The following is a 15,918-nucleotide window of genomic DNA, read 5'->3' as shown; positions in this document are numbered from 1 at the left end:
GTTAGTTTACGAACAAGGAAATTATGATCCTGAAGAATCATTAACACCATCCCATTTTCTTACCGGTAAAAAACTTACAACCATACCTTCACAACNTACCTCGACATGCTTGAAAATTTAGATTTATATGATACGTCAGACTACCCCAAACATCATTTTTTGTACAGCGATAAAAACAAAAAAGTCCTCGGGAAAATGAAGGACGAATTACACGGTGTTGTAGTGAGAGAGTGTGTTGGACTCCGCTCCAAAATGTACTCTTTTTCATCTGAGGAGGGCGAGAAAAAAAACAGCTAAAGGTGTAGTCAAAAATGTTAGAGAGAAAAAATTGAAACACAGTAGTTATGAGAAATGTCTTTTCGAGAATTCTCGAGTAAGAGAAAGCATGAAATCCATCGTCTCGAAAAATCACCAGCTTTATTCTGTAACTGTAAATAAACTAGCTCTTTGTCCTCTCGACGACAAAAGATACATTTTGGAAAATGGATGCGACACATTGGCTCATGGTCTTTTCAAAATTAACACTATGTAATTTAAGTGTTCACTCAATCCCTTCACTAAGTCTCTTTATTTAGTAATTTCATCAACTACATTTTAAATATTATATTTAATTATTTGCTGTTATTTCTATTTTTACAAATTGAAGTAATAAGAGCGAAGGCACAATTAAAAATATACACTGCTGAATGTATGTCATCCATATACAACTCTTTAACCTCCATTATTGTCATTGCTATAAATGAAGAATCTATTTCATTTTATTTTTTGGCTTGCATCTATTTTTTTTTCCTACCAGATATAATAAGTAAATTTTATAATTGTCTTCTAAAGAAAAAATTTTACTCCACCTAATTATCTAATGAAACATCAACTATTCTATTCCCTCAAGATTGTTTCTGTGAATGAGGGCTTTTGTGAAAACTGTTTGTATTCTTAAAAAATCATGTAAATAAAAGTGTTTTTTGTTTTATATTTTTGTTTGTATTGACTTTATAATTTTTACATTTCTTTAAAATGTTGTCTCCATGAGTATCAGGGTAAAAAAAAAAAATTATTTTTCAATATTTTCTATTTCCCACAATTTAAGATGAAGTTTTTACACTAGGTGGCAGCATGAGCAATTATATAAACTAAAAATTACTCACCTCAAAGAAAAGAGTAAAACTTTATATTTTCCGTTGCTTTAAATACATTCCTAGCATGTTGGTTAGCGTCTTAGCTAAATCAGCATGGTAGGAATGTATTTTAATGTCAAGAGCATGAGATCAAGAGTTCGAAACTTGAGTTAAATATCTGTATTTATAAACACATAAATATTTTTCAAATGTTTATATCCTATTTAAATAAATAATGGTATATATTTTATTCACTAGAAGCTAGTAGGAGCAACAAACCGAAAAGAATTCAATATTTTTACTTTCTTAGCTTTTAGTTTCCCCTTCTTACACTAGATGGAGCCATGTGTATTAAAAAGTTAAAATACAATTTTAAAAAAAATAATAAAAAAAATCTTTGTCCCGAAAGAACTGATAAGTGGTGAGGTCATTGAACTAAGTGAGGTAGAACCCCCAAGTGAGGCAGTAGCTCAAGGTAGTGAGCGAAGTCAAGAGGTCATAGACCTTAAGTGAGGCAGTAGCCGATTCGCAAGTGAGGCAGAACCCCCGAAATTCCCCTACTTAGGTAAATCTCAAAATCCGAGGTACTGTAAAAATAATAAAAAACTGCCCGTAAACTACAAAGCCAATCAAAAAGCATGGATGACCTCCCATTTTTTTTGAAAAATTTCGACAGTGGGGCAGTGTGGTGTGATCATGGGATCACCACAATGTTTACTTTTCTTAATACCTACTGGGCTGTCTCCAACAGGAGCGCCCTCCGCGTTGCCCTTGCAGGATCTCTAGGGCTCGACTCCTAGCTCATCTTTAGAGATTCTCGCAACCGCTAAGGAGGGGACGCTATCTTTTGGAGATAGACCAGTATTCCCCGTAGATCTCGAGTGTGCAGCTTCTTTTTTTTTTTTGGTTGATTGATTGATTGAATGTAGGGCTGCGTGCTTGATTTTTTCCCCTGTGTGCTCCAAGACTGTTGATTTTTGGATATCACCATTTATAAATTCTGCAATTTTATTTTCTAATTATTTGATGCATCATAAAATTTACTATGATTCATCAACTTTATAATGTTTATTTAAATTTCTATCTACTCCCTGGAGCACATAGCAACAAGTTGGATTATAAATTGATGAATGGTGTCATGAATTCTTATTATATTTGAACTTTGAGTGCTGACGTAACAAATAAAGAATAAGAAATTTGTACATTGCTTCCTGTGAATCACTTAGCCATGAGGAGAATTTAATTGTATTTTGTGTTTGTATTTCATTTTAATGCGCACTAGAGCCCAAGCAATGGCTGACGCCAAAAATTTTAACAAACATTCAGGCCTTTTCTGGAGATGAATCTATTGCGTGGTTTCTAGAGCAGATTTGCCAGATGAAAACATTGTTCGGCTGGTCGGAGGAGGTTGCTTTACTTTTCTTGACAGGAAAATTAGAGGGTGCTGCTGAAGATTTTGTGGCCAATAATCCTAAATTTAATAAAGAAAACTTTGAGTTAACTTGTAAATATCTGAAATACCTGTATTATCTTTTCAAAAACGAGGCAAACCCTACTACTAACCTGATATCACTTAATAATATGTTTTTGCTGCCAAGTGAATCGATTCGAAGTTTCGCACATAGGATTGAGTCCCTGGTTGCAAAAACATTTACTTCAGTAAATGATAATAAGGCATTAAATCAGATCAAAGCCCTCCAGCTGATCAATGGCCTACCCAATGAAATGAAGGAGTCCCTTATATTAGAGGATTCTAGTGATTTTGAGTCTTTAGTAACTAAAGCCAATAAGTTGGCTATGGCAAAAGCTACCGTACAGGTGCTAAACTCCCATACCACAAAAAAAGGTAGAAAATGATACTTTAAAGAGGCTGGAAGGCCAAATTCAAGCTTTAACATTAAAGGTACAAGAAATTACCTGCCAATTTTGCTAACTCGGCAGAAAGAGGTTTCATATCTACCCATACATGAGAACGTAAACCATTTGGAAAATAATCATCAAAATTCACAGCAATCAATTTTATGTCACTATTGCAACAGAAAGAGGTCACATTATGGCCCATTGTAGATTATATTTGGTCACCCTGCCACCAAGGTCATTCAAAAGCATACCATACTTAAGAAAATAATTGAGTTTTTCCGATGTATCTCCGATTTATTTCCCAATCTTCGAACTGGTTTAAAATAGGCAATAAATCGATGGGAAAAATCTTCTTCCAGACGGAACCGAAACGGCAACAATGCGAAAATGGCGAGACGAAAATGATATGGGACGGAAAGGCGCATATTTTAGCAAAAATTGTCACATTCATTTTAGTAAAAATACTGTAATAGTCAAAAAGTTTATATTTAGTTAAATTCGTGTCACTTAATTATTCATGCAATTCTATCTTCCTAGCCAAAGCATTAGCTAAAAACCCACGAATAATTAACGATATTGCAGATTCTTCCCAAATATTCGAATAGATTTTTTTTAAAACTTTATTTTTAAAATTTCATAGATGAAAGAAACGACTTGAAATGATTGTGGAATACTCTAATAAGATTTTTCTAGTGTATATCTAATTGAAAAATAATTTAAATTTTTAAAAAATTATTCATGATAAAAATTTCGTAATGGTATTTTAGATGGATGTTTTTAAGAGCTTTTCGTGCTTGGAATGTTGTTTTCTGGGACGGGTTTGTCTCGAATTTCATTCACACAGTTTTGATGCCCCATTGTAGGGAGAGGTGGAATGCCGAAACGGCAATCTACCACTGTTTCTTTAAAAATGGTGGTCAGATCCAAAATGGCTAAATCTTTGCAGAGAGGAGAACCGAGTGATTAGTGTGCACAGAAATCAGGGTGTAAAACGTGTTGCTGATGTCAGTGTTAAGCCACTGCAAGCAAAAAAAGCCAACACTGAATGGGAGGGAGCAATCAACTGACAAAGACCAACTCATAGAATGTGAGAATAGCAAGCATGCTAAAGTATTGGTAAAAAAAGTTGAGGAATTAGATGAGAAAATGGAAGTGTTAAAATGCAAATTCGGGAATTAAAAATGCTTTTGGAAATCGATGAGTTTGCAAAACATAAAAAACCCGTTTCGAAAAAGAGGATGATGTCTGAAAGTACTCAAACTTCAAATCGTCCGAAAATAATAGCCATTCAGGAACATTTGCAAGAGCACACTGCAAATAATAAAAATGCCCTTCAATAAGATACATTCATGAGTTGGGTACGAAGAAAAGTTATTGAGTGCAAAAATAGAATGCTTCTATTTAATTTCAAATAATTAGAGGTTAAAAGGAAGGTAAACTGCATAACAGAATAGACGAGAATAGTGGTGGCGCTCCCCTCTTCTGACCGTATCTAAACAAACATAGCTAGTGCGCAGCTTCTTAACAGGCTTTTAAGTGATACGTTGTTTTTTTAAAGTGTTTTTATAAAAAAAATAGATTTCATTTGGTTGAAAACGGATTTTTCTGGTAAGAAACAGTTTATATTATTAAATTACTGAGGTCTGAGTTTTAAAAAATTGGTTAATATAAATAGAAATGTTTCGATTTAATACTGATTGCTAAGCCTTGTGCCTTTAAGTTTCGTTTACATTTTGACAGGTTGATATGTATAAATAAATATATTATATTTGTTAAACATGGTGAGGAAAACTGTTACAGCTTTAAACATTAATTTTTTTCTTAAGGGTTAAATATGTGTTCCCTTCCTTTTTCTAATTTTTTTGTAATGTAACTAAATTTTATTGAGGTCATTTTGTTGACTGTGCTTGTGACATCGAGTCACAAGCTTAATTCCTGATCGTAATCATACATCGTCCCTAATAACCATTTTGTAATTTGTTCAGTTCCCCTCGTACATTCCATTCTCCCGTCGATTCTCAGAAAACATCTACTTCCCTTAGGTCGTCGCTATCCTTAGATGTGCACGTGAAAGCGCGATTTTTCGATGCATGCGTGACCGTAATCTCTAGGAATTTTAACAAGTTCTGTAACTTTAATTTAAATGATTGTGAGAATAATGCAACTTTCACTAATAATTTGAGAGAATACTTCAACTTCTACAAATAATTGCAGGATTAGTATAAATATCCCGGCGCCCTATCGCTTTCGAGTTTAACGTTTCAACAAAGTTGCGGTCTCCCAAGCGGAGCCCTTCGTTTAACTTATTTTTTCCTTCCGTATTTTCTTTTCGAGATGGCGTCATAACACGCGCCATGCTTGTTGGCAGGTCGGCTCGTCTTGGAGATTGATTGCCATGATTTGATATAGTTTTTTGTAAAGCTCCGTACCCTCAGTAAAATAGTTCTGTCCTGCATCACTTGTACAAAATTTAACTACTATTCAAATAGACTCAAATATGCAAAGTTTTTAATCCAATACCGCAACAATGGATGTTGTTTTTCGACCTCGGCGATTTTCGGCTTCTTGCTATCTGCAATTTTGGCTGTTGGAGACAGCGATCCCAGAGTTTGAGTCCGATGCGTAAGTCCTTTCTGATAGACCTTTTGCCTCTTCAAGCTGATCAAAATCATATAACTTGCTGATCCCCCGTATCCCAAAACTAAGTCCAGCGTTCCGGTATGAAATGAATACCCGTTTTTGGATAGCCAAGCATGCTCCACTACTTCCCCACCATGACGATGTATCGGATACTGTCCTTGCTTCAGAAGAAATAAAATAAAAAGAACTTTTGTTTTAAAAATGACTTTCTCGTTGGTGACTTTCTCACAGGTAATTGATATGATTTCTGCTTGGTGACCTCATCTCGACTCCAGGTATGTTCTGTTTTTGTTCCTGTTTCTTTTAGATTTTATTGTTCGGTAATGGGTTGTATTTTGCGGCACAATGCTTAGTGCAAATCCATACAGTTTAGATCGGCCATATTCTTATTTAAAACCTATTAATTATTGATTTAGTATTTTGGTACCCAGCATTACCGGTACAGTGCTAAGGTCTCTTTATTAATTAATCAAGCATTATTGATTTAAATACATAAGAGAAAAAAGCAAATATTTTTTGCTTCCAAGCTATTTGTAATTATATGAATTTTCCTATCCATTTCATAAAATCTGTCTAAGAATTTAAATGCTCATGATTTAATAGAACATTGACTTTTTGATAAAAAAACAAAATTGTAATCTTCTTTGTATACGTGGAATAAAGCCTTAATAAATTTAATTTAGATGATATTATGTATCTATGTGAATTTTTTAAACATTATTCATGATTATGGATTTAAAAATTTTGTTGAATGTAGCATTTGTTTGTATTTCCCCTGGTTGTATGCATTATAACAAGAGAAACACGTGTCGCTATTTCCGAATACCTGCTAATCCAAAGGTGCAAAATTTATGGATTAGGAATGCAAGGTAAATTAATTACAACTCAATATGAGCTTAAAATTTTATTGTCTCTTTAATTGCATAATATGAAAGAATTTTGATTTGCTTTGTAGAAGAGATGATATTCAAATTACTAAAAATCACGTTATATGCCATTGCAAAATATGTCTTTGGCATTTAAAAGCATCATATAGATAAATATCTTGTATAATTTCTGTACAATGATAAAAAAAATTATTAGTTATTTTCGTATTATGACTTTGGTTCAAGGTATATCTGTTCAAAGTAGGAGTAAAAACTACATTATTTTACTATTTACTACACTATTACAACAGTAGTTTACAGCTACTTTTTTAAAAGTAGTGACTACAAACTGCTTCGGAATTGTAATTGAACTTAATTTACACCTAGGTTCAAAATGGTTTTGAATAAGAAATTGGCTTACCTTAAATATAAGGGAATAATTAAGATTAGGGCAGTCTGTTATTCCAAAACAATTTTACTTCGTTCATATAACCTTCAACTTTCACGACAATGAATTGAATTTGATCTATACCTGAATTACAATTATGCTTTGTAGTATATATTTATTTTATTATTATATATTACTGAATTTATGGCATGTTTACAATACAGTTTATATGTTCTTATTTTAGAAACATATCAGCAACACCTTCAGATTCTGATGCTTCACTAACCACCACTGTGCCTCAGTCTCTTGCTGCTGCCAATATTCAAATTTACGCACTTACTCAAGAAATCGCAAAATTGAAAGAGAACCTCAAATTGAAGGAGGAAAACTTAAGATTGAAAAACACTAATTATTTGTCAGGGGCCCTACCAGGAACTACTGGCAATGGAACGAAGATTCCCGCCTGGGGCCCTACCATGAACTACTTGGAATGGAACGAAGATTTGGAACGAGAAGTTGGGAAAGTTTGATTCCATGTCATCTCTAAATCGTACCATGAACACTCACTTGGAATCAGACATTCCAAGATTCTGGTTCTAAGGCCGTGGCTTGAATTTAACCAATCGCTGAATTTATTCAATATTTATTTTCGCAATATGGCAACATTGTTTTAGCAACCGTGTGTTTTGAACTTGGCCACGAGAATTAATATCGTTGTTTGCCAAGGTTTTGAAATACTGATTTACACAAACATGGGTAAAAAGATTACGCAAAATCAGATTGAAAAATTGGTGTCTTTTATGGAGCAACACCCAGCATTCTATAAAGGTGAACTCACTACGAAATTCGTGAATAAGGATAAAGAAAGGATATGGCTGGCATTGCAGTTGGAACTGCACGCTATCGGAAGCTGCCATAAAACTGTGGAGAAATGGAGAGAAGTACTTTTTGTAGTATATACTATTTATTTTCATGGATATCGTTGGTAGTATTTGTTCCCTTTCAATGTTTCTGAGAAATGAAGAAAATTTTCGCAAAATAGCATTGAAATCTTAAGTTAAAAATAAACAAAAAATGAGAATAAAAATTTGCCGGCATTTGATAAAATTATGATTTTTTTTCTTATGTTTAGAAGTATTGTTACTGCATACTTTTCCAAAAGTTTTGGACTGCAGCTAGATACAATGTTTTGCAACCCCCTTATAAAAGTAAAACCTATTTCTTTACTTTTTGCGAAATAAAAATGCAGAATAGTTATATACAGAAAAAATGTAATTTAAGAAATTTACAATTGTATTAATTTATAACTTAAGTAAATAAAGTAAACTTTATTTCCACATATATTGACCTTAGTTTAAAGGATGATATTTGTCATCACAGTAGTTTCAAATTAGGAGATGATGATAATTTTATTTTCAAATTTGGTTTCAGTTCAAATATGTTTCGATACTTATTTTTTAAGTACACTAAAGCTGAGAATGCTGATTCACACATATAAGGCCATAAATATTATATAGCTTTTTCTCTTACTCTTGCATACACCTTTTGACTGTGCAACCAAAAATTAACTAGTATCAAACAGTATTATTAAATCGGTACCACATAAAATCCAGATTGTGCACCCGACTCACTCGTTCATAATTTTGTTTTTCATTGGTCATCTCTTAAAGACAGTTTACATTTTCTGTTTGACTAAAGTTAATCATTCAATGCAAGCAACAGATGTGTATAAGCAGCTGTACTTTTCAAGTGATCACAATTTTGAGTTTGATTTATTTGAATATTAGGCTAGCTGGTAATTTTAGAAATTTGTTTAAAAAGTCCGTTTTTCAAACAAATTTTGCCAATATATATGGGGGACAAAAGAGTTGAAACTAGTTTTTAAGAGTTAATTAATATTACAGTATTTAAGACTTAATTATAATTATTGCTAAGAAGCTTTTTATAGAGATTTTGTGTTCCCAAAAAATTTTAAATTTTATTTTAATCTGGCAAAATTTTTAAAAGATTTTATTTGCTTTGTAATATATGTAGTGTCTCAATGGAGAATTAAATGTCCTCATTATTATGAATAGGATATAATTTAATTTTTGTGTCTAATATGAAATTTTTATTTATATAGTGTTGGACTCAGTTGAAAGCAGACGCAAAAAGGCGCTACCTAAAATTTCAAACATATAGCAGAGGAACAGGGGGAGGACCAGCTCCCTAGCCCCTCAGTGCTCTTGATGAAAGGGTTCTGGCATTGATAGGGAGCGATGCATTAAATGGGCTTCAAAATGTATGTGAAAGTAGAGTCTTTCCTCAGGTAATTAGTTGATTTTCCTTAGTTTCATGCAATTTAAACTGTTGATGTTAATATATTGCATTCACAGTTTTTTTTTCTTCCTAATTTCCTGTTTTAAATTGAAAATAATAATATAAAAATGATTAACTGCACTTTCAAATAGTATGAAGTCTTTAGTGGTACTTCAAGAAATGTCTTATCTACATAAAAATGACTTCGTACATGGAAAGATTTGTGTGAACTGCTAATAAGTTTATTAAGTTCGTTTATTAGGATTTCTGCACTTTCTAATGTAAATTATCCCATGCTAATAAAATCTTATCTGATTTTTACAGATGTTATGTGATTTATACTACAAATGTTAAGCAGAGGATGCAATTTTAATGTATGTGATCGAGTGTGTTTAATCTTATTCAACTTAGGCATTGTAAGCCATAGCTACTTCATAGTCTTGTTTTCAAATGCAAAAAAAGGAGTGCATGTTAATTTTATGAAGAGGAACATATTTTACTCTGCAATTCTCCATGTGCATTGTGTCATATATCTTTCACACATCTGGCAACATACAGTGAGAACTGAACTGAATAAGTCAGAAATCAATAATCAATCGACTCCAACGTTGTGAGAACACGTTGTGGGTTTGAACATGTATAACTTGTCTTTCTTCTATCTAAATGAATAATTAAATTGATAATGCACACTTTATTTCATTTTCCATTCATTAAATAATATTGTCTGCTCTGCTGGCTTCCTGATTATGACACATTGTTACAATCGTTGTGTGATTTCTTAATATTTCTTGAATTAAACATACTCTGTTACCACAACTTGAAAGTTAAAAGAAAAACAATTGTATAAAAATGGCTTACAGTAATATATTTTCTCATGTTAACGAGATCAGATAGTTTCTTACGCTGCCCTTGCCCATTAGTAAATTTATTTTTAGAAATTAATTTTTCTGAAATGTTTTCTCTCAGTTTTCAATTTTTTTTTAAACAGTGTTAATAAAATCTTCTAGTAAACTTTGCCTCTTAAAAGTAGTTAAATAGTAACTACATTTTGTAAATAAATTTTAACTCCTACATTAAAAAATAGTTTACCAAAAATCGTGAAACGGTAGTTTAACTGTGTTTAATAAAAAAAAATTCCTTTTCTTTCAGTTTCAACTTGATGACAAGAAGGCGGAAACACCTCTGCCATCGACATAGGCTTCCTCTCTATGAGCGATTTCGGCCTTTGAATTCCTCATACCAAACACGCCTCAATTTTCGGAAGGTGAGGCTGATATATCCTTTACCAGTGGCATCACTAACTTTCAGGTGATTACAACACGGAACTTAAAAAAGAGAGAGTGATGCCACAAGTCAAAAGTGCGGGTTTCGGCGGAGAAAGCGTCAAAAAGTGGAAAAGCTAATGTCTCCGGACAGGGCTACAACGTCTGCTCTTGAGGACATTAAAACTATGATGCAAGAGAAGAACGACATTGAAAAGTGGAAGGCTGAGGAGCGAAACGACATCGCGAGAAGAAAAGTCGATGCTTTTGAAAGAATTTCGGAAGTTTTGTCTCGTCATTTTGGTTAGCTTTTTTTATATATATAAATAAAAATAAGTAAATTTCAAACTTGTATTTCCATTTTTTTCTTCATGTATTTGTATATTATTGAGCAAATATCTATTGTTTTATATATTTTGACATACATGATAATGTTTGATACTTTTATATCAGGTTTGAAACAATTTCCCTTACCATTTTCTTTTATTGTTAGGAATTCAAATTTTTTTTTATTTAAGAGTATAAAATTCTTCTAATTGTACTTAATGTTTCAATTAACAAGATTACAGTTTTATCTGAAGTCTAGTAAACTTATGGACTGACCTTTTAAAAAAAATTTGGTGCTTGCATATTCTCTCTTCAGGATGCAGATATAAGACTATTTGTATACTTAATATTTCTATTATATTTTATTGTATGCCAGCTACTGGTCTGTCTTTTTAACCAAAATTTTAAATCTAACTCAAAAGTAGAGACAATTCTTGAGTGTAATCTGATGTTTCTCGATCCCATAATTCTCATGAAATCCAATATTTTTCAGTCCAAAGTCTGCCAATTGCAAAGCAGAGTAAAGCCTGAAATGCTCCATATGACCAGTCAGATTAGTGCATATGGGAAGGAAGTCTCTGAATATCCAAGAAAAGGTTGCTTCACGGAGGAGAGCAGACCAGTATAGAAAGTTACATCCTGACACACACTCCAAGAGTCACCTTGACGCACACTCTGGTAACTCCTAGTATAGTGTATCGCACGTAAGACTTGCCGCAGAAGGTTTGACATGGAACTTTGATACACAAACTTCCTGCCTACCGGGATGGAATGTTATGTTAGTTAGTCTTTTTTATTTATTACTAAAGGTTGTAATATTTCCGTGAATTAGTTATTGGCACAATTTATTTTCCTTTTGAGCCCCGCGTTTCTAATTTTAATAATTTAATTTTTTATTTTAATTGATTTTCATTTTTACTATACTCAATAACTCCATCTAAATGCTTCCCTTCACCCCAACTTGAAAGTGGATTATCTCACAGATGTGATTGGGTGAACAATTGCAGCGCCGCCTTTTACAAGATATGAACATGAGCGGAAAAAGGAGATGCAACCTTTTTTGGCAATCCTGCGTGACGGTCCTGCTGTATGGCAGTCTACAGGAGCAAACTTATTCAGCCAGACACCATTGCCATGGTGCCAGTGCATGGTTATATCAACAGAACCATCTACAGCCCTGACTCCATACGATGGTTGGATTATGTAGCAGAGGATCAAGGCATTATGATTGAGCATGCTTTGTCAAACAAGGGGGAAGTCAAGATTGGAGGAATGTCAGTGGATGGTCTTTGCCGGGAAACCAAAACCATCTACCAATATCATGTAATTATTATTTTATTGTTTTTTGAAATAGTGTTTAAAAATGTTTTCTAACTTTAACATGTTTTTGTTTATATTTTCACAGGGTTGCTTCTTCCATGGCTGTTTGACCTGTTATGATGCGGATACTCAACATCCGTTCAAAAAGATGTCAATGGGAAAATTAAGGGCAGCCACCCAGGAAACCACCGAAAAATTCAGGGGCTTAGGCTATCAAGTCATAGAGATGTGGGAGCATCATTTTCAAGAATTGAAGAAGGATATGCCCGAACTACAGAAGTTTCTGAAAAGCCATAAAATGGTGGACAGACTCAACCCTAGAGAGTCCTTTTTCGGCGGTCGGACAAATGCCGTTCGACTATTTTATGAGGGCGAAGCCAAGTATGTAGATTTCACCTCGTTATATCCATGGGTAAGCATGCATTTTTAGAATTTTCACTTTTTTTATGAAAACTTATTGTGTCTGTCTTAATTATTTTAAATTTTTCAGCTCAACAAATACTGTTTATATCCAGCGGGTCATTCCAAAGTAATAACGACTGACTTCGATACAGTGTCGCCCCCTAGTGGTCTCTTCCTACCTGTTTTACCATACAGATCCAACGAAAAATTGATGTTCCCCCTATGCCGGACGTGTGCGGATACTCTATCACAAGTCGCTTGCACTCACACCGAAGAAGAGAAAGCCATCACGGGCACATGGGTAACTGAAGAAGTCAAGTTGGCAGTGAAAAAGGGATATCGAATAGTCGAAGTAATTATCGTTTTAATGACTGTTTTGGTGATCGAAATAAATGTATGTTTTTGTTAATTATGTTTTTTCTTATTATAGATGCATAAAGTACACCATTTTCAGAACTCCTCGACGAACCTTTTCAGCTCTTACATAGATCTTTTCTTAAAAATTAAGCAGCAGAGCAGTGATTGGCCACGAGAATGTGTGACCGAAGAGGAAAAACAGCGATATCTCAGAGAATATAAGGAAAGAGAGGGTATTGATCTCGACCAAACCCAAAAAAATCCCAGAGAAAGACAGGTGTCGAAAGCATATTTGAATAATTTTTGGGGGAGGTGAGTATTTTTTCCCGATATTGTTTCCAGTCAGTGCTGTAGTAATTTTAGATTGAAATATTTTATAATCTTTATTTTCAGATGGGGTATGAATCTGAATAAGACTCACTTATGTCAACAATCTGCCGGATTTTAATAAGATGTTCGCGGACCCTACAAAAAAGGTGACACAATTTAAAATAAATTATTTTAATGAAAAAATTATCCTATTTTATTTAAAATGATTTATATATTTTTCAGGTGAAAGACATTTATTTCATTCATAATACGGCCGCCTTACAGTGGGAGTCCCGCAGCGAGTTTATCGAACAGGATGCTTCGACCAACATCTTCATTGCATCTTTTACAACTGCCTGGGCTCGTTTAAAACTTTACGAGGAAATGGAAAAGTTGGGAACCGCCCTGTTATACCATGATACCGATTCTATAATCTACGCCAGAAATGGAATCCGGCAATTGGAAATTTTTAGGAGAGTTCACTGATGAATTGGATGGTGACGTCATAACTACTTTTGTTTCTGGCAACTATCCCTTTTTTTAAACAATCTTTTGAACATTTTTAAATTCTGTATTATTAAAATGTCACTTTTATTGTCTAAAAAAATTCTTTTGAAAACTTTATCATTTTTACTTTAGGAGGAGCCAAGAACTATGCTTATTCCACAAGATCCGGAAAGACATGTTGCAAAGTGAGGGGCTTCTCGCTAAATGCCAGAAACTCGGAAATTCTAAATTTGGAGTCAGTCAAACACCTGGTACGTACTCTGGACAACACTGCAACAATCCCTCTTCAATCACTCGACTGCCGATGAAGAGGAAAATCGTGAACGTTCCGGAGACAAAAGTATATCGTATGGTATACGATAAGAGAGTAATCAACCGTGACGATTTCACAACCTTACCATACGATTATTGATTTAAGACAGTGGAGGCGACCCACTGGATAAAAAGTAGTGGAGGCTATACCCACTTAAAAAAAGCAGTGGCGACGTCCACTTTAATAACCGCGGAGTGCCACTGGGGAAGGGTTCTCGTCCCGCACTCTGGATAGTTACTTGTAACTAACAGATGTCTCCTACTTCCATTACAGAAAAATTTATTGAATTAATCATACAAATTTTATTTAGAAAATAATATTAAGCATGAGAGTACAAATGTTTGTGAGTGAATGAATGCTGTCATGAAAATGAAAGAAAAAATACATTTTTAAAAAAAAAGTAATTTCAGGCGGGCAGAAATAAGCTACTTCCGTCATCAGAAGTGACTCAATTTGTGAGGGGTGACCAGGTTAATTTTATTGTATTTATATTGTTTCTATTGTATTATATTATTGTTTTGAATCATGAATACTGATGAGAATACTGACTCGCCTGGTCTTCCAAACGTAATTGCCAATATCATCCCAGTGGCTTTAACTGCTTCATCGCTTATGTCATTGCCAATTTTTAGGGGTGGGAACAGTGGTATGAAAATTAAGGAATTTTTGGCACGTTTGGAGGATTATGCAGTTCAGTTCAACTGGTCAGAAAGTGACAAATTGTTTGCATTAAGAGATCGATTATTCGATGAAGCCAGAGAGCTCAGTGAGGAAATTAGAGAATCGGTTAAATCATATAAAGATTTAAAAACAGCTCTTTTGAAAGCTTTTGGGGAGAAAATCTCTCCCTCTCAAGCATTGTTTGACTTTATGGCATTTAAACATGATATTAATACTCCTGTTGACAGATTTATTGCCCAGGCATTTGAGAAAGTTAAAAAATTAGATTTAGGATGTGACCCTGCTATGGCAAAAATCCAACAGGAAAAAATGCTGATTAATATGTTAAAAACAAATCTTCATCCCCAAATTTTAAGAGGGGTCCTTTCAAAAAATCCCCTAACTTTAGAGGAGGTTAAGTCAGCTGCCAGGATTGAGGAACAAGCCTTTTTGGCTATAAAAAATGTGCACAACCCATTTGCAGCCCCTTTAACTGAGGTATACAGGGCTGAGGCCACTCCGGCTCCTGCTACTCCTACAAATGAGCTAGTTGCAATTTGTACTAAGCTTGCTGATCAGGTTGAGCAGCTAACTGCTAAAGTTAGCAAATTAGAATCTGATGCAAATAGAAGCTCTACCTCTAGGAGAAACATAAAATGTTTCCGCTGTGGAAGAATGGGCCACATTAGAAAATTCTGTCGGGTTAGAATTGATGATCCTCAACCAGCTGCTTTAAACTAGTAGGGGGGGCCTGTCCTGTTGTGCAGACTCAGGTGAAAACACCCCAAAAGGCACAAATTTTCTTGTCTGAATTTAGTATTTTACCTAAAATTAAAATTGAGGTCCTCGGACAACATGCTTTGGCTTTATGTGATTCAGGTGCTTCTGTAAATATAATAGAGGAATCTCTTTTACCGAAAGAGGTTAAGACTTTTCCATGCTGTACTGAACTTAAAACTTTAAGTAATACTATTAAAATTTCGAAACAAGTTAAACTTAAAATCATTATAGGGAAAATTAAATGTAATTTACAATTTTTGATTTCACCTACTACTATTTCTAAAAATTTTAATGTCATTTTGGGTCATCAATTTTTTATTGACAATAAAGCAAATCTTGATTATGGGGAGAAGGTTTTATGTATTAAGGGTGAAAAAATAGATTGGGTTAATGTAAATAAAGAATGTAAACAAAAAGCATCAGATATGGCTGAAGTTAAAGGATATTTGAATAAAAAGACTCAGTTACCACCTTTGTCACAAAAACTTGTTTTTGTAAATATTAGAGGAAATTT

At 33.8% G+C, this 15,918-nt stretch overlaps 1 protein-coding gene and 1 long non-coding RNA gene across 2 annotated transcripts; both read left to right on the top strand.

Annotated features, from left to right (window-relative positions):
- The first annotated feature begins 1,024 nt into the window (after positions 1 to 1,024).
- LOC139424878 (uncharacterized) lies at positions 1,025 to 9,072 on the top strand. The gene is made up of 2 exons (XR_011635998.1): positions 1,025 to 7,810; positions 8,992 to 9,072. It is a non-coding gene; the product is annotated as an uncharacterized lncRNA (long non-coding RNA).
- Positions 9,073 to 11,980: 2,908 nt separating this feature from the next.
- LOC122270908 (uncharacterized) lies at positions 11,981 to 14,063 on the top strand. The gene is made up of 5 exons (XM_043050192.2): positions 11,981 to 12,079; positions 12,162 to 12,488; positions 12,567 to 12,830; positions 12,909 to 13,147; positions 13,784 to 14,063. Exons 1-5 carry the CDS (start codon positions 11,981 to 11,983, stop codon positions 14,061 to 14,063), a joined length of 1,209 nt encoding a protein of 402 aa, XP_042906126.2.
- Positions 14,064 to 15,918: the final 1,855 nt, after the last annotated feature.

Source organism: Parasteatoda tepidariorum, unplaced genomic scaffold, assembly GCF_043381705.1.
Source record: "Parasteatoda tepidariorum isolate YZ-2023 unplaced genomic scaffold, CAS_Ptep_4.0 HiC_scaffold_518, whole genome shotgun sequence".
Classification (NCBI taxonomy): domain Eukaryota; kingdom Metazoa; phylum Arthropoda; class Arachnida; order Araneae; family Theridiidae; genus Parasteatoda; species Parasteatoda tepidariorum.
This window is presented reverse-complemented; position numbering and strand designations above follow the sequence as displayed.

Excerpts from the sequence above, each read along its gene's own strand:
- LOC122270908 (XM_043050192.2), top strand. The coding sequence starts at position 11,981 with ATGATTGAGCATGCTTTGTCAAACAAGGGGGAAGTCAAGATTGGAGGA. Across the intron at positions 12,080-12,161 it reads AAACCATCTACCAATATCAT|GGTTGCTTCTTCCATGGCTG; the intron begins GTAATTATTATT and ends ATATTTTCACAG. Across the intron at positions 12,489-12,566 it reads TCACCTCGTTATATCCATGG|CTCAACAAATACTGTTTATA; the intron begins GTAAGCATGCAT and ends TAAATTTTTCAG.